General features: G+C 39.3%; 1 protein-coding gene across 1 annotated transcript; it reads left to right on the top strand.

Annotated features, from left to right (window-relative positions):
- Positions 1-13124: 13124 nt before the first annotated feature.
- LOC112736120 (delta(7)-sterol-C5(6)-desaturase-like) lies at positions 13125-14551 on the top strand. The gene is made up of 2 exons (XM_072213194.1): positions 13125-13589; positions 14260-14551. Exons 1-2 carry the CDS (start codon positions 13324-13326, stop codon positions 14549-14551), a joined length of 558 nt encoding a protein of 185 aa, XP_072069295.1. The 5' UTR covers positions 13125-13323.
- Positions 14552-25791: the final 11240 nt, after the last annotated feature.

Raw genomic sequence — 25791 nt, 5'->3', positions numbered from 1 at the left:
AGATTCTGAACAAGAGAATCTGGACACCGGAAATAATGACGCGGACCTAACCCTCCACCAGGAAACAAACGATCAACACAGAGAGAGTACCTCCGGAGTCAAAACCCCGAAGGTGAATTCCTCAGAAGGCCGTGAATCGGAGAAGGATGGACAGTCCCACGCAACTGAACTTATGGGATTAGTCCATGTCCACCAAAGTCGCCTGGAACAGTTAGAACAGGAACGGGAGTGACAAAGGGAGACCGAAAAGAACCTAAAAGAGGAGATGGAATGACGAAAAGAGTTAGAAAGAAAACTCTTAAAGTTAGAATCCTCCCTCAAAGGTCGGAACTCCCGTAACGAACGAGAAGAATCGCCCCTAGGGGGAGAGGATCCTTTCAGCGAGGACATAATGAGGGCAAAAGTTCCAAGGAACTTCAAAAGCCCCGATATGGACCTCTATGACGGAACCACGGATCCGAAGCATCACTTAAGCAATCTCAAAAGTCGGATGTACCTAGCTGATGCTTCCGACGCTACGCGATGTAAAGCTTTCCCGACCACCCTATCGAAAGCAGCGATGAAGTGGTTCGACAGCCTCCCTCCAAGGTCGGTCACCAGTTTTGAAGACCTCTCAAGAAAGTTTTTGATGAGGTTCTCTATCCAGAAAGACAAAGTGAAACATGCGCCAAGCCTCCTGGGAATAAAGCAGGAGGTCGGAGAATCCTTGCGAGCCTATATGGAAAGGTTCAACAAAGCATGTTTAGAGATTCAAGACCTGCCCACAGAGGCAGTCATAATGGGGTTAGTCAATGGGCTTAGAGAAGGTCCCTTCTCACAATCCATATCAAAAAGACACCCCATCTCCTTAAGTGATGTACAAGAAAGAGCCGAAAAGTACATCAACATGGAGGAAAATGCTAAACTAAGAGACCTGAGTTGGCGACCTGGACACCCTCCCTCAACAAAAGAGAGGGAGAGGGAAACCAAGAAGAAGGAAGAACTCGGTCTCGATAGACCAAGAAAATATCACTCTTATACTCCTCTAAAGACCTCTATAGTGGATGTATACAGAGAGATTTGCAATACTGAAAGGCTGCCACCCCCCAGACCCATTAAAAATAAGAAAGAGGGGAGCTGTAGCGACTACTGTGAGTACCATAAAATATATGGTCACTCCACAAACGACTGCTATGACCTTAAAAATGTGATAGAAAAGCTGGCTAGAGAAGGTCGGCTTGACAGATATCTCATAGAAAGGTCAGACAGTCATGGGAAGAGAAAGCGAGATGATATGGATAGAAGAGACCCACCACCGCAGACTCCGGAGAGACATATCCATATGATCTCAGGGGGGTTCGCGGGAGGGGGACTCACCAAATCCTCTCGCAAAAGGCATCTCAAGAGAGTCTACTAGGTCGGAGGAGAGTCATCCGACCTCCCTACCATTTCATTCACAAAAGAAGATGGGCAAGGAATAATCCCTGGGCACGATAATCCAGTGGTAATAACTATGATCCTAGCAAATGCCCATCTCCATAGAACCCTAGTAGACCAAGGAAGCTCAGCGGACATTCTTTTCAAGCCCGCTTTCGACAAACTAGGGTTGGATGAAAAAGAGTTAAGAGCCTACCCCGACACCTTGTACGGATTAGGTGACACGCCAATAAAACTACTGGGATTTTTGCCCCTCCATACCACTTTCGGAAAAGGGGAAAAATCAAAAACTATGAGTATAGACTTCATAGTCATCGATGTAGGGTCAGCATATAACGCTTTAATCGGCAGAGCTACCCTTAATCGACTCGGAGCAGTGGTATCCACTACCCACCTTTGTATGAAATTCCCGACCTCAGCGGGGATAGCAACGGTAAGGGGAGACCAGAAATTGGCAAGGAAGTGCTACAATGAAAGCCTAAATCTGAGAGGAAAAGGCCGAGAAGTCCACACAATAGAGCTCGGAGGTGCAAGAGCTAGAGAAGAGCTGCGACCACAGCCGGGAGGAAAAACCGAGGAGATACAGGTAGGCGAAGAGGAAGGGAAAAATACTCACATAGGAGCCAACCTAGAGGAAACCCTAAAACAAGGGTTGACCAAGCTCCTAAGAGATAACTCCGATCTCTTCGCTTGGAAGGCCTCCGACATGCCTGGGATAGACCCCGAGCTCATGTCCCACAAGCTTTCGGTCTACCCGGGGTCCCGACCTGTACAACAAAGAAGACGCAAGCTCGGCCCAGAACGAGCCCTGGTAGTAGAAGAGCAGGTACATGCGCTCCTAGAAGCCGGCTTCATCAGAGAAGTCAAGTACCCAACATGGCTAGCCAATGTAGTGCTAGTCAAAAAACAAAATGGCAAATGGAGAATGTGTGTCGACTATACCGACTTAAATAAGGCCTGTCCCAAGGACCCTTATCCACTGCCAAGTATTGACACCCTAGTAGACTCCAGCTCGGGGTATCAATACTTGTCGTTCATGGACGCCTACTCGGGGTATAACCAAATCCCGATGTATGAGCCGGACCAGGAGAAGACGTCATTCATCACGCCCAGAGCTAATTTCTGCTACGTGGTCATGCCATTTGGATTGAAAAATGCAGGGGCCACATACCAGAGGTTGATGAATAAGGTGTTCGCCTCTCACCTTGGAAGCCTAATGGAAGTATACGTCGACGACATGCTGGTGAAAACCGAAAAAGAAGTCGACCTCTTGTCAGATCTTTCACGAGTCTTTGACACCATAAGGTTACACGGGATGAGACTAAATCCCGCAAAGTGTGCCTTCGCGGTAGAGGCAGGAAAATTTCTAGGGTTTATGCTGACACAAAGAGGGATCGAAGCAAATTCCGATAAGTGTAGAGCTATCCTGGAGATGAAAAGCCCGACTTATTTAAGAGAGGTCCAACAACTAAATGGCCGACTTGCAGCCCTCTCCAGATTTTTGGCAGGATCAGCACTAAAATCCCTTCCGCTGTTCTCCTTATTGAGAAAGGGATGTCAGTTCGAATGGACTCCTGAATGCGAGGAGGCGTTCCAGGAGTTCAAGAGATTCTTGAGCCAACCTCCTATTCTGACCCGACCTATAGCTGGGGAAGACCTCATCCTATACTTATCTGTAGCAGACAAGGCCGTCTCATCGGCTCTGATAAGAGAAGACGAGGCCGGACAGCACCCAGTATATTTCATCAGTAAAGTTCTACAAGGCCCTAAGCTAAGGTACCACAAACTAAAGAAGTTTGCCTACTCCTTAGTAGTAGCCTCGCGAAGGCTACGGCCTTACTTTCAAGCTCACACAATAAGAGTCCGCACGAACCAACCCATGAAGCAAATCCTCCAAAAGACGGATGTTGCAGGGAGAATGGTTCAATGGGCAATAGAGCTCTCCGAATTCGACTTGAAGTATGAAACTCGGACGGCGATTAAAGCCCAGTGCCTCACCGACTTCATCGCAGAATACGCAGGAGACCAAGAGGAAAAACCAACTACATGGGAACTCTATGTAGATGGATCCTCAAACAAAACAGGAAGCGGTGCAGGCATAATATTGGTGGATGAAAGAGGAACCCAGATAGAGGTTTCCCTCAAATTTGAATTCCCAGCTTCAAATAATCAGGCAGAGTATGAAGCCTTGATTGCTGGATTGAAGCTGGCGGAAGAAGTCGGTGCTACAAAGGTGATGATATACAGCGACTCGCAAGTGGTGACCTCCCAGATAAGTGGAGAGTATCAGGCAAAGGACCCAAATATGAAGAGGTACTTGGAAAAAACTCTGGAACACCTTGGGCGCTTTGCAGAAACCGAGGTCAAACACATAACTCGGGATCTAAATAGCAGAGCAGACGCCCTATCCAAGTTAGCAAGTACCAAGCCAGGAGGGAATAACAGAAGCTTGATCCAGGAAACTCTCCAGGAACCCTCCGTAGTAAAAGAAAAAGACAAACAAGAGGTCCTTGAGGTAGTCGGATTAAGCCTCGGATGGATGAACCCCTTGGTCGAATACATGAAATTCGACATCCTCCCGAAGGAGGAAAAAGAGGCTAAGAAAATCCAGAGGGAAGCACAACACTACACCTTGGTGAAAAATATTCTCTACAGGAGGGGGATATCAACACCATTGTTAAAGTGCGTACCGACCTCAAAAACTACTGAGGTGTTAGAGGAAGTCCATAGTGGGATCTGCGAAAATCATCTCGGAGCAAGGTCATTAGCCAGGAAAGTGATTCGAGCTGGATTCTACTGGCCGACCTTGCAGAAAGATGCGACCGAATTTGTGAAAAAGTGTCAACCATGCCAGATGCATGCAAATTTCCACGTGGCTCCCTCGGAGGAGCTCATCAGCATCACTTCTCCATGGCCCTTTACGAAATGGGGAATGGATTTGTTAGGTCCTTTTCCCCAGGCGCCAGGACATGTCAAATACCTGATCGTGGGAATAGATTACTTCACAAAATGGATAGAAGCAGAACCATTGGCCACCATCACCGCACAGAGAAGTCGGAGGTTCCTCTACAAGAATATCATCACAAGATATGGGATACCCTATTCCATTACTACAGATAATAGAACCCAGTTCACCGACTCTACCTTTAGAAGCCTAGTAGCCAGTATGAAAATCAAACACCAGTTCACCTCGGTGGAGCACCCACAAGCCAATGGGCAAGCCGAGGCAGCCAACAAAGTCATACTGGCAGGGCTGAAGAAAAGATTACGAGATGCAAAAGGAGCCTGGGCCGAAGAGCTCCCACAAGTGCTATGGGCTTACAGGACAACCCCCCAGTCTGCCACTGGAGAAACGCCCTTCCGACTAGTCTATGGCGTAGAAGCCATGATACCAATAGAAGTCAACGAACAAAGCCCAAGAGTAATTCTCCATGACGAGATCGGAAACATACAGGGGCACAAAGAGGAGCTCGACTTGCTCCCCGAAGTCCGAGAAGAAGCCCAGATAAGAGAAGCAGCATTGAAACAAAGGATGACTACAAGGTACAACAAAAAAGTCATTCGAAGAGCATTCGCCCCAAATGACTTGGTCTTGATCAGAAACGACATTGGAGTCAACAAATCAGGGGAAGGAAAACTCGCTGCAAATTGGAAGGGACCATACAAAGTCAATGAGGTCTTAGGAAAAGGTTACTATAAAGTAACCGACCTGAACGGCACCGAGTTACCAAGGTCGTGTCATGCTTGTAATATGAAAAGGTACTACAGTTAAAAGCGAACTCTACTCCCTGATGTACTCTTTTCCCAACTTCATGATTTTTTCCCAAAATCAAAGGGTTTTTTCTGGAGAAGGGTTTTTAACGAGGCATCATAGTAGGGGCTAAGGGAAATAGATTGTCAAAAACCCTTAGTAACAACGAAGTACCTCCCCAATTAATAAAGATCTTTTTCATCTTACAAATATCTCTTATAAATTCCTTTTTGTTTTCTAAGTCTTTCTACGAAACGCGCCGACTTAAGCTCGACAAAACGTAAAAATCCCATAAACCGACCTAGGTGGTCGTCAGGATAAAACGACGAGGTACAAGTCGGTGTAAAGAGGTTATGAAATTCGATCGTAAAAAAAAAAAAAAAAACTCGGAAACATTCCGACTCATAAGTCGAAATAAAGAACCGAGTAGAAAAGAAAACGAATCGCAAAAATAACCTAAGTTATAAGAACTCAATAAAACAAAATTGAGTATAAGGAATAACAAAAAAGAGATTGAAACTTAAAAGCTGTCCTAAAAACCCTCAAAGGTTCAGAAAGACAGACAAGCCAAAGGAAAGGCATTCAGAAAAGATCAAAGGGCTTTCGAAAAATCAAAATCAGAAAAACATGCACGCATAAGGTAACTGAAACCCTTATCCAAAAAAGGGTATTTATTAAAATAAAAACCCTTAGTAAAAAAATGGTATTTTTAATGTTTTGTTTACGGCCTTATAAGGCCAGAAGAAATTGTTCAAACATCACCAAACAAATATAAAGAGTTTTAAAAAAGGGGGGACCCACAGGCCGGGCCCCCATATAGCCAACAAATTATTTTTTCGGAAGAGGAGTAGACGGATCACCACCACCAGAGTCAGGAAGAGCGCCACCAGGACCGGAGAGAGAGGCATCCATAGGAGACGAAGAGAAAGTCGGAGGAACTGCTGAAGAACTCGGAGCGTCCTTTGGGGGAGGAGGGGACTCAATGATTCTCTGCCCCCGAGTCTTCAATTCTGACTCGGAAACGATCACGGGAGCAGGGGGATCAGCTATGGCACCGTCGATGACGACTTTGTCAGGATCCAAAGGAGAAAGATCCAAGTCAGGAGCAACGACTCCGACTTGCTCCTTAAAGATCCTCCAAGCCTCCTCGGCAGCCTCAGCAATAGAGTCCTCCAACTCGGTATAAGCCTTCCGAGAATTCAGCAAATCATTCTTCACAGACACAAGATCTTCAAATAAACTTTGGTAGCTATCCTGCGCTGTTTTCCTCAAGCCCACCTCCATGTTGCATTGGGCTTGCAACTTACTATCCTTCTCCCGAAGGCCATCTCTTTCCTCCCTCAGTTTGGCAACCTCCTCCTCCAACTCCTTCTCATGCTCTCGATATATAAGAAGCCTTCCTTCCAGCTCCTCAACCTTCGAGGTTGAACCCAAAGAGCTGAGAGGAGCCTTCTCAAAAATATCCAAGAGTTTACCACAAACACCCGCCGCCCTGAGACTCTCCTCAACTAGAGTGGTAAGGTGGTTCCGAACAGAAACATCGTCCATACTTATACGAGCATGGGGGTAGATGTACTTTCGGACGAATGCAAGAGCATCCGCTTTAACCTCACCTTCAAAAGAAGGAACAGACTCTAAAGTCTTGCGCTTCTTCCTCTCTGGCTCAGGAGAAGGTCGGGCGGAGGGGGGCGGCTGAGAGGAAGCTGAAGAAGAAATCACAATGGGCTGGGAAGGAGTCCCAACGTTCCGAGGAGGGGGAGGAGGAGAGATAACCGCCTTGGAGCCACCAGTCTTGGCTCGAGACCTTGCTTTGGCCTCCTGAACTCTCTGGTAAGATTCCTGAGCGTTCTTCTTCGCCATCTTTGAAAAAATAATAGCTAATAGATTAGATAAGTCGGAAAAGCAAGACAGACAAGTCGGAAATCTAAACAAACAAACAAAAGCTACCTAGCTATGTTTGGACAAAGGTCGGAGACCCCTGGAGAAACTTTTTAGTGTCCAAATATGGGGCCCTCCCCCATACTTCTCGGAGGAACCCCACAATGGCTGCTTCTACTTCGTCCAGGTCATCCAGACCATATTTCTCACAGGGGGAGGCCTCCAGCCAGTATAGAGGAAAGCGAGGAGAAGAACTCTCGTCCAAGAAAAAGGGGTGGTGACCCTCTACAGCTTGAACTCTGAAAAAATAGTTTTTAAAGTCGTGGAAGGATTCGTCAAAGAGGGTGAAAACTCTCCGACCTTGTATGGCTCGAAAAGACACCCACTGTTGCTTGTTATTTAGCCCACTGAAGGGTTTGGTCATATGGAAGAGATAGAAAAAAATCCTCAGAGAAGTCGGGAACTCCAAAGCCTGGCTAATAAATTGATAAATTTTCAAAAAACTCCAAGAGTTGGGGTGAAGCTGAGTAGGGGCAACTCGGCAGTGACGCAACACAGACATCTCAAAATTTGAAAAAGGAAGGAAAACACCCAAACGGGTGATCATGCACTCATACATAAAGAAAAAATGAGGGGCCACCTCATTGGCCCTCCCGAAACAAACCCGGTCTCCTGGGCCCGGGACTACCAATTCATACTTCGGCTCATCTTCCTCAGAAGTACAAATTCTGTGGCGAGTACGAAGATGGGTGATAAACTCAGTATCGACCGAAGGCTCCTCTTCTAGGACCGTGACATCAACCCACTGAGAAAGAACATCTACGGAAGCCATTTCTTTTCTTAAAAAGGTGACAAAAACCTACAAGGGAAAAAGAAAAGGAAAATAAAAAAATACGATCTCTAAAGGGAGAGAATACGAAACTAAACAGAAGTCTACAAACCAACCTATCTATCTACAAAATAAAGGCATGCAAACAGAAAAGCATATTACAGAAGGAGAAAAAGCTAACCTTTATCTGAAAATAAGGTTGGTGGAAGAAAAAGCCTTCAAACACAAGAGTGCAGCACGAACAAATAAGGAAGAAGTTTGAAAAATCGCAGAAACGAAACAACGAAAGAGAGGGAAAGTATTTATAAACATGCTAGGGGCACGATGGTAAAAGCGGAGCAGTCATTAATGAGAATGCACCGTTACCAAGACCATCAATCCCTACGCACATCCCTAACGGACGCGACGCTTGATTAGACGTAACTGTCAGAACCAAAAGGTCACGAAAAGTCACGTCGGTTTCAGAACATCACGTCGGTCCTCCAACAAGTAAGCTACGACCCCGAGTAGAATACTCGAACCCAAATCTTGAAAGGAAATTGGGCTCGAGTAAGGGCACTGTTCATACCCTGACCCAATAGTAAAGGCCTGGGTCCAAACGAAAGACCTAATCCAAAAGATTGGGCCTGACCCGGCACTAGTCCTCGTCCTACGAAGTCAGTACTCACCCCAACTTGTTCTCAAGAAGTCGGGAACGAGGGATAGCTGACAGATAAGCACTCATTCAAATGAGTAACTGCCCCTAGAATCTCTCTAACCACTTCCAAGGGCCATATCTTAACCTCCCTAAGATAAAGGGACGGTTAACACCCTAGAAAAGTGGCACTACTCCAACGGTGGTTATTGGTTCACCACTATAAATACACTGACACTTCTCAGGTATCTCTAAGTCCCAATACTCTCCAGACCTGCTCACACCCTTGCTGACTTAGGCATTGGAGTGTCTTTGCAGATACCACCCCCCATTCTTTCACGCACACAAGTCGAACGGAGGTCCCCGAGTTGCTGATCCACTTGCGAGCCTCCTCCTTCATACGTTTGGGCCAATCAACGCCATCCAGCCCATTAATCTCCGGTTACCTACTGTAACAGCAATATTCACCACATGATCAAACATGACGTGACAATTGATATGACTAGTCAAGCATGCTGCCAAATCAAACGTGCCAGTACTAACCACTGTTTGGATTACACGTGTAACAAATTGGCCACAATTCACTCACCGTTGGCACGTACCAATGAATCCAAAGCAAAAGCTACTTTTATTGTTTAATGGATCGAAATTGGGTGCAGCCTTATTAGGGTTTTCAAAAGAGAATTGAGTTGTTTTTAGCTCAATTTGCAGTTATGTGCCCATATTAATGCATGATTGGATCCCCAACACGTGTGTTGCAAATAAATAAATAAAAATAAAATAAAAACTTTTGGACACAATTCCCAAAGATATCTGCTATATTAGGTTTTTATAATTTTACTATTAGGTTTGGCTAATTTATGCCTTAAAGGCATACCTTAAAATTGCTAGTAATAGAAAATTGTAAATAATGTATTTTAATAAATACATAAAAAATTAATAAATAATTTTATTATGTATTTTACAACATAAGTTAGTTAAATCTCGAGTATATACCCATTTTGATCCTTAAAGAATTTCAAACCAGGCATTTTAGTCCCCAACTAAAATTAATTATTCGATTGGTCCCTAACAATTAATTCCGTCAGTCACTTAGGTCCTTGGCTCCGTTAACTCTAACGGAAGACAAAATGGTCCTTGAAAACTCTAACATGGGACAAAATGATCCCTGACAACTCTAACAAGGGACAAAATGATCCCTGACCCCTTTATTCGAAAACGACATTGTTCTTCCCCAATTTTTATTATATCTCGCATAACCCTAACATTCATACTCTCCTTCTTCACCTTCACAGTCTTTTTTTCCATCTTTTCTTTCCTCCTCTTTAGCTCCAAGATTAAGCCATGCTGTAATTGTCACACGTGTCGCACCTATCTCAATATGTCATGGACCACACACTTCCTAAATCTTTGTGACTGGTACATCCACCACCTCTGCACTTTATCCACCAAAAGCATCCACTTCCACGTCTTTGATAACATCACATCCAACCCAGACAACGTCCACGACATCCTCAAGACCAAGTTTCATAACTACTCCAAGGGCACGCCTTTCTCCACTCTACAGCAAGCAATATAGATTGTTGGACATTAGGACTTCATGAGAAGATTCTCGACATCATATGCAAATTCTCATTTGAAATAGACACTGAGTACTTCATTCTTTCTTTTTTGTAGTCTTAACAAATGACTTGTTGTCTGGATTCATGGGATCCATCAAAGACGACAACTAGTTGAGAGACATAGGCATTAGTTTCCTGAGTATGAATTGGTTGAGAACAAGTTGGGAATTTTTTTTTCTTTTTTTTAGATAATTACATCTCCACTCAATTCCAAACAAATAAAGTGGGCGTAGTTCCAAAAAACAATAACAAAAACAGAGCAATAAGTACAAAGAAAACATAAAAACTAGCATAAAACAGCAAACAGGGAGTAAAAGAATATAATGATTTTAGCTCCTCCAAAGACACTTCAAGATGAACCCGATCAGTTATACAACATCAAATCATGATCATTCTCTTTTCAACTTTTACTCTGCATAATTATTGACTTTTTTCATAGATCAGTAAATCATGCATCAAAGATCAACTTCACATGTTTTCTTATTCACCTTAGACTTGATATTTGCACTCATAAGTACATCAATTACTCCTATATTGTCAATCTTAAAACCATCGATTTGTGCATTCTACAACTTCCTCCTTTAACTTCTCTAATACCAACACTCCATTATTAAAGACAATGTTATTTCTACATCTCCATATGCACCATATTACAGAAAAAAATAACACCATCCACACTTCCTTCATATCTTTCTTTATCTTTCTATCCATCTGCACCTCAAAACATTCTTTGGTGGTTCCTGGCCAAATCTAAATCACACTCCAATCCACCAAGATTGATCCCCACAACTTCCATATACGATCACATGAAAAAAACAAGTGATGTACCGTCTCCAATCTATCCTTACATAAGACACAAAAGGATTCCGCTTCTGATACAATCTTAAACTTACATAATCTATCTCTAGTATTCAATCTTTCTAAAATTACAAACCACATCAGCAACTCAACCGGTGGAGGATTTTTTTTCTTGTGAACATTAAATTTATAGAGTGTGCATTGTGTAGTTTGAAGTTATAGTGTTAGACTGTTAATGTTATGCAAGATATGATGGAAATTGGGAGAGAACAGTGTCGTTTCCGAACAGAGGAGATCAGGGACCATTTTGTCCCCTGTTAGAGTTGTCAGGGACTATTCTATCCTCCGTTAGAATTAACGGAATAAAGGACCTAAGTGACTGACGGAGTTAATTGTTAGGGACCAATCGAGTAATTAATTTTAATTGAGGACTAAAGTATCCAGTTTAAAATTTTTTAAGGACCAAAATGAGTATATACTCTTAAATCTTTTACTATTTGTTTTTTTACATTTTCTTAATGAATATAATAAGATAAAAAAAGTTTAGCTTAGAACTAGTTCGTTGGTAAAAGAAATGAAATAACAAAAAAATTTTGTTACGATATATGCTGATAGAAATATATCAAGGGAACAAAATTTCTAAAAATTAACAGAATTTATTGTTTTTAGTTATTAATATAATTTTTTAATTTAATAATATATTTTTAATTCATACTTTTAAATATTAATAACTAAAATTACTACTAATAATAACTTAATTTTATACCGACTAATAGATTGGAATAATTTCCATGAAGAAAGAATATCAGCGATATTCTAATAGTGGGATGAGTATAGATTCAATAGAAGAAAAAATAATCTAGTAATTAAATTTAAATTCTTAATGGCAATTTAAGTTGTTTTTTTTCCTCTAAAAGAAAAAAAAAACAAATATTTTGAAATTAAAAACGAAATTTAATGTTATATAAATTAAAACGGAAGCAAAATATAATAGCGACATTCTGAATAAGTACCATAAAATTAGGTGGGGTTGCAATTTGAGTAACACTTTTGTTGAACTATGATAAAGACTGTTAATTAATTAATTAATTAATGTGGTGCCAAAGCTGGGTTTAATAGTTATTATAACTACGCGTAGCATTATTAATAATTTAGATATTCTATGACTCAAGTTAAAGACATTCTTAAAAAGTCATTGTAAGGGGAAAAAATGGAAAGAAGAAAAAGAAAGAAAAAGAAAAAGAAAAAGAAATAAAAAAAAAAAGAAAAGAAAGCATGTGATGTACTCAACAGTAATAACCAATCCTTCATTTATTTTCATTAAAAATATTGGTTAGCATTTTCCATTTTATAAACTTTTAAGATTGTGAAAGAGAATGCACGATAAAATAACAATAAAGGTCAATAATAATTGGAAATATAAGAAAAACTATGATTTTATGTCTTTATTGTAGTAATTTGATTGATTATTTCTTATAGTTAGCACAACCAAAGAAACTTTATAAATTAAATTCTGACCTTAAGCCTATTAAAAATTTAAAAATCATAATTTTTCTGAATAAAAAAATTTCTTCAAACTAACATATATTTATTACATCAAAATTAAACTCTAAACATAGATATATGAAATATGTATGGTCAAAATAGTCTTAAAATATTACACCCAAACAAGTCATATAGCCTATGATGCAGAATCTAGGATCTGTTCCATTATGTAGACAACAACTACATCTTAGTAACAATTTTTAAATATTATGTTATGTGTGTACAATAAAATTAGTCATTAAAATTAGTTATTAATAATATAAAATATATATTAAAATATAAATATATATTAAAAATAAATTAAATTTTATATATATATATATTTATATACAAATATATTAGTAATTAATTTTAACGTACGAACGACATTTTTATTTCTAAATTGCTAAATTGACCATGGAGAACTTGAAGATTCTGCTTGAATTGCAACTAATAACCACAACCAAACCAAATAGGAACTCTCTAAAGTCACTAGTTTAATTTAATACATAGTCAAATGCATGGAAATTAACAACACTCCCTATATTATAATGTTATTATTGATATTTAATTAAGCGTATCATGAATAATTAAGCGTTTTTAAAATATTATTTTATAGTCTTTAATTTAATTTACTTTTTAATTTACATAGATCATGGACATACTTGATAGCTAAATTAATGTTATTGTATTCCATTAGTTATGTTTCTGATGTGTATGTATATTCTATAACATTTTATTTATTTTTCATTTCTTTTTTAATAACAATTTTTTTTCTTTTTTTCTTTTTTCACAACATTTGGATCTTAATTATCTGTTTCAGAAGCCATTCCATCTAGTGAAGCCATGCTAATGCAAATACAAAGTTTCAATGAAAGCATTGCCATGGTATACTTTGCTTCCAACTATTGAAGAATACATAACAGAAGGTGGCTGGACAAGGTGTTTTCCAAGAGTGCATTATGTTGGTTGGCTTCATTATGTTGTTTATGTTGCACTCTATCTTATTCTTTTAGAGTTTGGAATTTATTGGATGCACAAATTGCTTCATGACATTAAACCACTTTACAAACATCTTCATGCTCCTCATCACATCTACAACAACAAACACAACATTCTCTCCCCATTTGCTGGTAAGTCATCATAAACTAATACAGAACAAAAACATGCATAATATTAAATGGTGACTATACACTTTAAAATATTATTTTCATGGCAAAGATAATAATTAAAATGTAAACACGTTATATTAAATAATTTAGTTAAATATATCGAATTTTCTAAACATTTTCAATAATCATCTTTCCATATTTATAATATTAAATGTGATTTAATTTTAATTTGTACTTGTTTTTAGTTCTAAATATTTTTTTTTATTAACTATACTATGTGTATATAAAAATTAGCTACGGATATAAAATATATATTAAAATATAAATACATATTAAAAATAAATTATGTTTTTTTGATATATATAGACTTATTTTGATATACATAATATTTTTGATATACATGTGTTATGATAAGTTAATTTTTATATATTTTTTTAAAGAAAATTAGAGAGCATAAATTTTTTATTTCTCTATTTTTATACTTGTATATATACCATGTCAAATTCTATCTTAATTGGTTTATGAAATGTGTATATAATATGAGTTTGGATGACTTTTTAAATAATAATTTTAAAATTAATTATTTTTGTGCATATAAATTAATTTATACTAACTGTAGGTGAAAATTAATTAAATTCATATGAACTCAAATTAATTAACAACTTTGTTTTGTGAATGTATAATGTATGTGTTAGGGTTGGCGCGGCGTTGCACCCACTTGATGGGATATTGCAGGCATTACCATATAGCATTGCTCTGTTCATTGTGCCTATGCATTTTTCAACACATTTAGTGATCTTGTTCATGGAGGGCATTTGGACAGCAAGCATTCATGATTGCATTAATGCAAAAATTTGGCCTATAATGGGTTCTGGTTATCACACTGTTCATCACGTGACATATCGCCACAACTATGGCCACTTAACTATATGGATGGATTGGATGTTTGGGACTCTTGTTGAACCTGATGATCATAAGGAAGATTAATCTATATCTAATAATTAATAAGGTGAAATTTGATGTCATGCACACTTGATTGCTTATATATACGCGTGGTTCCTAATTATTTATTATTGGCCATTAATAGTATTTTTAATGGTGTGAGATTATATCAAATGGTGGAAAATCACTCACATTTTTTTAATCGATGGTTAAGTGCTGGCCACAAAATACAAAAATTGATGGCCCTAAACTTTTTCTTATTTATTTATAATAAAGTCTAATATATGTTGGGTTCCTTTAAAATTATGTTATGCTACTCTTCATATGGTGATAATATAATAATTAAGTTAGGTTGTGTATGATAATAATAAGCTTTAATTTGTATATCTGTATATGTTGTAATAATGATAACTGTTATAAAAATTTTTATCCTAAAATTTAAATTAAAATATTTTTTATTATATTTATCTTTATTTTGGTTATAAATATTTTGATATTATATTATAAAATTATTATTTATATCAAAATATTAAAATAATAAAAAATAATATAAATGATCATATTTCTAATAATAACTATTTTGATTATAGTTAATATAATAAATTATTTATTTTAAACAATCAATAAAATATATAGAAATATTGTTGCTATAAATATCATTTAATCCAAAATAATATAGTATGTAGGATAAAAATTTATTTGACGATAAATATTAAGAGACCATCAAAATTTATTATTTTTGTCTATTATTTAATTATAAATTCAATTTTTTTAGTTTAGTAATTTAATAATATATTTTATTCTATATTTTTAAATATTAGTTAACTAATGATAAAAAATAATAAATTCTAATTGTTCTTTATTTTAACAAATAAACCTAAACATTTGTTCGGTAAGTCGGGTACCAGACGGTTTGGGTTGGTATCCTAGTAGTGATGGGGGTCTCGTCTGGTCGTGGGCTGCCGGTCAAGTGTAGGCGAGGTCCCGAGCACTTCGTGTGGAAAGGGGGGTGTCACCTGCAAAGACACTCCGACGCTCTAGTCAGTAAATGTGCAGGCGAAAAGGGGGTAGAATGATGTGTGACGTACCTCTGGGAAAGGGTAAATCCTTCCCCTTATATACTGTGTCAGAGGTGGGCCCTGCAAGGACAGGCCCACCTCCTTCGAGGCGTTCTCCTCACAGCCGTAGGTGAGCTGTCAGGGACGCGTGTCCGGGTCGGCTGTAAGGCGCCCTACTCCTGACCGTTCGGGTCGGGTGGCGCTCGGGTTGGGCCAACCCGTGGAGGGTTTGGACCAAGCCGTGAGAGCAATTAGTGGCGCGTTATTTCTTGTTCCATGTGTCGTCGCCAGGTCGGCCGCCCGTGGAGGGGACGTGCCCCCTGCGCGCGTGTCTCTTTGTTGCTGAGGTGACCGTTCGTCGCTTCGTTCTTCGCGCCGAGCAATAAATGCTCATAATGGGTTAGAAAACCCCGCGTGCAAAGACCATTTTGCCCCTGATTTTTTCGCGCTTCGTGTGACGGTTTTTAAACAGTTTGCCTTTTCTTCCTCTTCCCATACTTGCTTTTCATGCTTCACTCTCATTTTCCTTTCTCCCTAATATCCAAAGCTCTGTTCTAGCGTCTCTGGGCATCTCTCTCTTCCTCAAGCCTTCGCAAACAATTCAGGTAATGGCTGATCCCTTCCTTCCTCTGATTTACTGCTGTGTGCTTGCTGTCTGTGTTGGTTCTTCGTTCTTGTTGTTTTGCCTGTCTTTGTTGCTAGGTAGCTTTTTAGTGTCAAGTAGGTGCATTAGGGGGGGTTACCATTCTGGGGTAGAGTTTTAGGTAGCTTGTATGATAGGTAGTTTCTAGCCATACTTGATTTTATTTGTTGGATAGGGCGAACGTAGATTCTGGGTTTTTTCCGGGCTCCCGACTTCATAGACTAACCGAGTGGTGCCCCCACTGTAGGTATGCCTCGCGTCGTCTCTCGAGCTTCCACCTCTGCTGCGGGTTACGACCCCTACGCTTGGGTTGTTTCCGACTTGAGGGACTCCCTGAACCAGATGGACGAGGGTGAGTTGACTGAATTCCGTTAGGCCGAGTACCTGTGTGGGGGCACTGACAAGGAGGCTAACTATGATGTTTTTGTTCCTGCCCCTGCCAAACGGTTGTACGAGATTAATTTCCACTCTCCCCGTGTTGTCGACTGGATGTGGTTTTACAAGGCCATGTTCACGTAAGTGGGGGTTCGCATCCCCTTCTCGGCTTTCCAAATGGCGCTTCTCAATCGGATATCCGTGGCACCGTCGCAGTTGCATCCGAACAGCTGGGCTTCCATTCGCTGCTTCGAGATGGTTTGTGAGTATTTGGAGCTGCCGGTCTCTGTAGATGTCTTCCTTTTCTTCTTTAACCTCACGAACCTTCAAAGGAGGGGAAAGCGAAGAAGGGTTTCATGTCCTTCCGATCTGCTCAAGTCGGAGGATATTTGGCTTGTTTGAAGATTCTTACCATGGGTTTAAGGATAAGTACTTCAAGGTGCGCCCAGCCAAAGGTCGCCACCCCTTTTGGTTGTCGTTAGAGGGGGAGCGCCTTATTCCAACGTATTGGAGTTTTGGGGCGGGCTCAAATACCTTTATAAAGGTGAATTATAAGGGAATGTCTGCTGGGGATAGGAGAATTGTCGACGTGCTGTGGGCCGTTTTCGGGAAGAACCATGTGAATCCCCACCTCCTTATGGGTGATCGGGAGGTCGCTAGAAATTATGTTTTTGAGTTGCCTTGGGCTTGTTTTTGCATTGCCGTTGCTTGCTCGTCGATTCTTTATTGCTATTGTTTGACTTGGTCATGCCGATCTCACGATTACCTTGTTTTGTTTTATTTGCTGCAGTGGAGATGTCTGCTTCAGTGACAGGGCTCGAGAGTTTGGTCAAGACCTTTTTGGAGGATGGCGACGAGGAGAAAACGGACGAGAAGGTTGACGGGAAGTCGGAAGGTCCTGCCGAGGAGAAAAAGGATCAGGCTGTGCCCTCTCCCCAAGACACCGCAATGTCCGAAAAGAATTCGGCCGGGGCGCAGACTTCCCCTATTCTCGAAGAGGCAACCGTTGTTGGTCATTCGTCCTCTACCCTCCAAGAGGACGATGATGTGGAAATTGTTCATACTCCTAAGAGGCTGAGGGCCTCTGCCAGCCCAGAAGGAACCCTCACCATGATGGAGAGAAATTTTGATGTCGGGACTTTCATCGACTCCCAGCTGATCCCTGGCACGGAGGAGCACTTCCTTGGCACCGACCTGGTAGGGCAGGCGAGGTGGATGTATCGGACGCTGCTCCGGGGGGCCGTGATAGCTCGGAAGGCCGAGTTTGAGTTATCGGGAATGCAGTCTCTTCGAAGAAAGCTTGAATCTTCTGATAAGGCGAACAACGATTTCAAGGTGCAAGTTGAGTCGCTCCAGGGGCAGTTGTCCGAGGCGGGAGAGAAGCTCAAGGCCGCCGAAAAGAAAGCTGCCTCTGCTGAGGAGAAGTTGAAAACTTCCGATGCGACTGTGTCCCGTTTAACCGAGCGGGAGATGACCTTGGAGAGCCAGCTGAGCGCCGCGCAGGGTCGGGTGGCGGTCTTGGAAAAGGAACGTGACCAGGCCATTTCGTCAGCTAAAGCTGCTCGAGCTGAGGTCGAATAGTTGAAGAGGAAGCATAATGCGACCAAGGAGCAAGGAAAGAACGTGATCTTCATGACTGAGGAGGCTCTGAAGGCTCAGGTGAAGATTGTGGTTCCAGACTTCGACACGTCGGCTATTGAGGTCTTCAAAACGATCCAGGACGGCAAGATTGTTGACATGCCCCGAAAATGAACTTTTGTAACTTTGGCTTTTGTATGGATTTGTTGAATACTTTGTCACAACTATTAACTTTATACTTTATTGGTCGCTTGGTCGGCTTATTGTTATTGCCTTAATCTTGCTTGGTAGCGTTTTTGTCTTTTTAACCGTCTTTTCGGGGCGGACTTATTGCTTGTGTCCATTTTGCCATTCATGTAGGTAACTCGATTGAAACCGTTATGGTCTTATTATCATGGCCGTTCGTTATCGCTATGGTTCAGTTGGCTTCCCGGGGTGATCAGTCCCGAGTTTCCGTTTACGAACGCGATGGTGTGGGATTCGTATTGGGAGATAGTAGATTGGAGGATTCAAACAAGTAAACATTAGTCGTTAGTTAAACAAATTTATGAACATGGTAGATATTTGACAAAAATAAATCGTTGGGGATTAACAGTGGGCTGTCTAGCTTATCAGGCCGCTTGGCCGGTGTGCCTGAGCTACGAATAAAACCTTCTCAGGTTACCTGCATTCCATGTTCTTGGGATTTCCTTGCCGTCGAGCCTTTCCAATTTGTAGGCGCCTTTGCCAAGCACCTCTTTGATTCTGTAAGGACCTTCCCAATTTGTCGCCAGCTTTCCTTCTCCTGGTGTCGGTAGCCCTATGTTGTTGCGTCGCAAGACGAGGTCATCCTCTTCAAACTCCCTTCTGAGTACTTTGGTGTTGCAGCACAGCGCCATTCTTTGTTTCAGTGCTACTTCTGACAAGTGAGCTATCTCCCTGGCCTCATCTACTAGGTCCTTCTCGACCGTCTCTTCCACTCCTTTCAGAAGTAACCGCGGGCTCGGCTCGCCGATCTCCACAGGTATCATTCATCGACTCCGTATGTCAGGCGAAAGGGTGTTTCGCCTGTGGAGCTTTGCTCGGTTGTGCGGTAGGACCATAGAACAGAGGCGAGTTCATTGGCCCATGCCCCCTTTTTATTGTCTAGCCGTTTCTTGAGGCCTAGCAAGATGACTTTGTTTGCGGACTCTACTTGCCCATTCGTCTGGGGGTGCTCTACCGAGGAGAACTTTTGTTTTACGCCCAGGCCGGTGAGGAACTCTGTGAATTTCTTGTCGGCGAATTGCGTTCCGTTGTCCGAGATGACAACTTCCGGAATGCCGAACCGTGTTATCACCTGCCTCCACATGAACTTTCTACAGTTGGCTGACGATATACTGGCCAACGGTTCAGCCTCTATCCATTTTGTGTAGTAGTCGACGGCAACTATGAGGTATTTGACTTGCCCGGAGCCTACTGGAAAGGGTCTCAGTAGGTCGACCCCCCATTGTGCGAAAGGTCGGGAGGACGTCAGTAGACTCAGCTCAGAAGCCGGCGCTCTGTGGAAGTTGGCGTTCTCTTGACACTTGACACATTTTCTCACAAATTCGCTGGAGTCTTTCATCATTGATGGCCAGTAATACCCAGCTCGGATGAGCTTCCTTGCTAGGGCCTTGCCCCCAATGTGGTGGCCACAGCATCCCTCATGGACTTCTCTAAGTACGTAGTCCGTCTGGTCGGGATGCAAGCATTTCAATAGGGGTTGGCTGAGTCCCTTTCTGAACAGTTGTCCCTGTATGATTGCATATTTGGCTGCCTCCCTCCTCAACGTTTTGGCTGCTCTCTCCTCGTCAGGTAGTTTGCCATGTTCCAGGAAATTTGTGATGGGGTCCAACCAGGAGGGACTTGATTTTGCCAAATGGAGGGCAACCATTGGCTCCTTTACCATGCCTTGGATGAGAGACCGGTTGCCTGCCCCCGGCTTCGTGCTTGCTAGTTTAGATAGGAGGTCTGCCCGTGTGTTCCTCTCCCTCGGAACGTGTTGGATCGTGACCTCCTGGAACTGCCTGGTCAATTCTCTAACCTTTTCCAAATACCTTTGCAGCAACGGGTCTCTGGCTTGATAGCTTCTGTTCACTTGTGAGGTGACGACCTGTGAGTCGCTGCACACTTCCAACCTTGTCGCCCTGACTTCCCGGGCTAGGATTAGTCCACCAAAGAGGGCTTCGTATTCCGCTTGGTTGTTCGATACGGGGAATTCGAATTTGGTTGATTGCTCGCATATGACTCCCGCCGGGCTCTCTAAAATGACCCCGGCACCCCCGAACGTTTGGTTGGAGGTCTCGTCTACATGGAGCCTCCACCGTGTTCCCGTCTCCTCGGGGGAATCGCCTGTTACCTCTACTAGGAAATCTGCCATCGCCTGTGCCTTGATTGCATGTCGGGGCTCGTACTGCAAGTCATATTGGGAGAGCTCGATGGCCCAAGTCATCATCCTTCCTGCCAAATCAGGCTTTTGGAGTACTTGGCGAATTGCTTGGTCCGTTCTCACGATGACACGGTGGCCCTGGAAGTACTGCCTCAGCCTTCGGGAGGAGGTTAGGAGTGCCAGTGCCAGTTTCTCCAATTTGCTATACCTCAGCTCTGCTCCTTGTAGCGCCCTGCTTACAAAGTAGATTGGTTGCTGAGCCTTCCCTTCTTCTTGTACCAGCACTGCTGCAAGCGCTTCCTCCGTTACGGCTAGGTAAAGGTAGAGTGGTTCTCCAGCCTTGGGCTTCCCGAGCACCGGAGGTGTTGCTAAGATTTCTTTGAAGTGGTTGAATGCTTCCTCACATGCAGGGGTCCATTCAAACGCTATCCCCTTTTTCATCAGGCTGAAGAAGGGCAGGGTTGTTGCTGCCGATGCGCCGAAGAAACGGGATAACGCAGTCAGCCTTCCCGCTAATCGTTGGACGTCTTTGATACAACCCGGGCTCTTCATTTGGAGGATCGCTTGGCACTTCTCTGGGTTGGCTTCTACCCCTCTTTGGGTTATCATGAACCCTAGGAATTTCCTGGCTTCCATGGCAAAGGCGCATTTGAGTGGGTTTAGCCTCATGCCGTGTTGTCGGAGGGACGCGAACACGCCCCCCAGGTCGCTTAGGAGATCGTCATGCCGTGTGGTTTTCGCGAGGATGTCGTCCACGTAGACTTCCACTGTCTTGCCTATAAGTTCGCTGAATATCTTGTTCATCAGCCTTTGGTACATGGCGCCAGCGTTTTTCAGGCCAAATGGCATCACCTTGTAGCAATAGATCTCCCCTGACATTATGAACGCCGTTTTATCCTCGTCGGGCCGGTGCATCGGTATCTGATTATACCCGAAGTAGGCGTCCATGAAGCTCAGATACCGATACCCCGCCGCCGCGTCGACGAGTGCATCAATATTGGGAAGGGGATAGTAGTCCTTGGGGGCACGCTTTGTTGAGGTCGGAGTAATCCACACAATTCTCCATCTCCCATTGTGCTTTTTTACCAAAACTACATTTGATAGCCAAGTGGAGTAGTCTAGTTCACGGATGAACCCTGCTTCGAGGAGGCCAGCCGTCTGCCTGGCCACCTCTTCTGCCCTTTTCTGTGACATCTTCCTTCTCCTTTGGGCCACCGGTTGGGCTTCCAGTTTGACGGCCAGGCTGTGTGACATGAGTTAGGGGTCTATCCCCGGCATGTCGGACGGTGTCCAAGCAAATAGATCAGCGTTGGCTCTAATCATCTCCATCAAAGGTTCTTTTAATTCATGGGAGAAATTTCTGTTTATGAATGTGAATTTCTCCTCCGCGTCCCCAACTCTGAATTTTTCCAGGTCCCCCTCTGGCTCGGGCCTGGGCTTGTCGTCTATTCTGGCATCCAGGTCTTTCAAGCTTTCGCTTTTGCATTATGATTGGTGGTTAAGCTATAAATGACCTAAAAAACCAGTTATTATATTCTAGAATGCATTAATAAGTCAACTAAATATTTAATAATTTGATCTATAATAAAGAAATTCCACAGTAGATTTTGAATTTTTGAACCATTTAGGTTAAGTATATCATAAAAAAAATATGTTAATATTATTTATTATTTTTATGGTAAAATTCATATATAAAATTAATTTTTAGGATAACCATGGAGTTAAGCAGTTTTAGGATAACAAATTTAAAAAAAAATGACTTGAATAAAACAGAAATTGGATTTCTTCATCATTGTGAAGCTAAGATTTGCAATAATATTGGTCCTTCTTGTTTGGGTATAATAGACAATTGGGTCATACTCATCATGCTTGCAAATCAATATATGCCATAATTATAAAGATACAAAGAGAGTTCTAGAGGATCACATTCCAAGCCCTACTTTTTAGGGCATTTGTAAAGGAGTTAATTAACTATTCTATTCCCAAAATATGGGACGTCAGATGTCATAGTCACATTACAACCCTTTTAGTGAAAACTCGGGTGCAGTACAGTCGACTTCACGTGAAGTTAATAATTAAGAGTTTTTAGATGAAAATTTAGTTAAACCAGTTAAATTATCTAACGGCTCTCAGTTATCAATTTCACGTAAAGTTGACTATACGTGAGTCTCCACTTTAAAATTTAATTAACCTAACAACATTATGCATTTAATTAGTAGGAATAAGTATTGTTTTAATTTCTAAAAATTTGAGTTAAAATCGAAATCATTTATATTTTTTTTATTTAAAATTATACTCATAAAAGATAAATTTATTAAAAAGATAATTTTAATACTAAATAAAATATTGAGGACTATTTTAAAAATAAAAAATTAGAGATAATTTCGATTTTATTTATCCCTATTCAATTATTACTATAATTATAATACCATATATATAGATTATTAGTAATTTAAATGTCCGAATCTTTTGCAGATATTCTCACCACCGGTTTAATAGTATTGTCTTTCTTATTCCTCGAACTAAGCCAAATTAGGATCAGCTTAGTACACAGTTTTAATCTCTCTAATTTTGATGGAAGAATCTTAATATATGCATGTTTACTCTTTGCATTGGAAGATACATAAGATTTCATTTATATCGCATATAAGACAACACTTGTTAACCTATACCGTTGAATAACTTTCTATATACAATAAATTTCATTAATTCAACTGTTAAACCATGTCATGAAAAAAAGAATCATTAAACTAGATTGATAAAGTTCATCCTACGTGGTGAGAGATTCAGAAAATTTTAGAAGTGGAGCAAAATAATATAATAAAATAATAAAAAATATATATTAATATTAATATATTTAGATATTTAAATTTTGGAGTATATTAGCTAATCAAATTTTCAATAAATAAATATAATTAATATATCTAAAAGTATAGTAATTTAATTTAAAAATATTTTTTTATTTTAATATTTCGGTAATATTGCATGAGTAATACATTTATTATTAATACTTGCGTTTAGTCAAGCATCTAATATCTGTCAAATTACATTTATATTAATTATTTTTTATATGATACAAAAAAAATTATAACTTAATAGCTAAAAAATCTATAACTTGAATGAACTAATTTATAATTTTGACTATTTTTTATTTTGATGTCTGAATTTTTTCTAAAATTATGCGAGAAAGACAAAAAAAATTATGAAAAAAATAAAAATTTAAATTAAACAATCACAATTATCTTTATATGTAGGTATACATAAAATAATATATTTTTTTCTATTAAATAAATATCAAATAATTTTTTGATATTTAATTACAAAGTTGATATTTTATAATATTATAATAAATTTTTTTTAACGAAAACAATATTATATGTATGTAAAAACAAAATTAAATTAAACAAAATAATAAAAAGTAAATAAATTATATATATATTATAAAAAAGTATTAAATACTAATAATCTCATTTATATTTAAAAAATTAAGCTTAATTTTAGGCAATTAAATCATTAGATTATTATTAGTTATTATTAATATTTGTTTTGAATTTATATAATACAATAATTTTTATTGTTAGATTAATATTTAATAATATAAATATTTTTTACACATAATTTTTTTTAAAGTACGGGGACAAATAAATTATTGTAATGGAGGCAATTCTCTCTCTCTCTCTCTATATATATAGTCTTTTGAAAATTCAATGGGGATAATTACCCCCCACACCTCTGCACATAAATCCGTCTCTGATCCTACATAAGAAATTATTTGAGAATATAAGTTAAAGAAAACTTATACCTACACAATTAAACGAATCCTTCTCGTGTAGTGTGTGTATATATTAACAACTTTTAAGTTTGTAGTAAAATGATATGATGCATTAAATCGATACGTATGTTTTTTTGACAACATCGCTCTTATGTTTTTTTGGTTCCATTTGTTCTTAACTTTTTGCTCTCCTAGTTATGTATAGGGCTTTGTACAGAGTAGTATATTATCACATATGAATTAGACGTGCGTGTAAAGAATTTCTTTACACCATATAAATTTTAATCTATATGCATGCGTGTATTTTATTTTGGGTAAAGTATATTTTTTGTTCCTGAAGTTTAGTAAAAATTTTAAAAATATTCCTAAATTTTATTTTGTTTTAATTTTATTTCAAAAATTTTCGATTTGCATTAAATATACTCTTAACGACTAAATTTTCAAAAAATTTAAGACTAATAGAACAATAATGCATGAAAATTATGCTTAATTTGTTTGTGTTGAAGGTTGTTCTTATGAAATTATTGTTGAATTGGTCTTAAATTTTTTGAAAAATTAGCCATCGGGAATATATTTGATGCAAATCGAAAACTTTTGAGATAAAATTGAAACAAAATAAAACTTATAGGTATTTTTAAAATTTTTGTCAAACTTCAAGGACAAAAGGTATATTTTATCCTTTTATTTTTAGAAATAATTATCTTCGAAAGAATATAGACTAATAAAAACCCTTTATAGCAAAATTGACCACATTAGCTTATTTTGTTTAATAATGGCTATAAAAATTTGAATTAGATAAATCTCCAACCATTTATAAACTTGGTTTGAATTTAATTTCCTTCTTCATTCTTATTTATTGCTTTTTTAGTCTAATCAATAATGTAATCAGGTGATATAACGATAACATTATAAATATGATTCAAGTCTAATTTTTAAAATGATTTTTTTTAAACAAGAGTCATTCTAACTTTATGTGAAATTTCAAACTATTTCTTTTCTTTATTCATACGTGGTTAAAAATGGCTCAGAAATAATATACACGAAGTATAAATTCAATTAATTATTTAAAATGCATTATGTATTTTGAAATAAAAAACCCTGAGAGTTGATCATTCATAAATTAACATGAATAAAAAATATCAAAATGTAAACCTTTTTCTTAGTCAAATAATTTTAAGTTAAAAATTTAAAATATTAAATTTAAAGAAAAAAAACTATGATTTTACTAAAGAAATGAGAAGAGAATAGCATATAAGTATGCTGCATTTGTTTGTAGAGACAGGATATTGAGACAGAGACATAGAATTATAAAATTGTGTTTGATAAAAAAGACATAGACAAAGACAATGTGTCCAAAGACACTGAATATTAATGTATTTTGTATTTATCCTAATATAAAGGACATAGAGATACCAATAAGAGACACAACTTATTTTTTATTTTTGTTCATTATTCTTGTTAATTTTTCAT

The sequence above is a fragment of the Arachis hypogaea genome, chromosome 13 (assembly GCF_003086295.3).
Source record: "Arachis hypogaea cultivar Tifrunner chromosome 13, arahy.Tifrunner.gnm2.J5K5, whole genome shotgun sequence".
Classification (NCBI taxonomy): Eukaryota; Viridiplantae; Streptophyta; class Magnoliopsida; order Fabales; family Fabaceae; genus Arachis; species Arachis hypogaea.
This window is presented reverse-complemented; position numbering and strand designations above follow the sequence as displayed.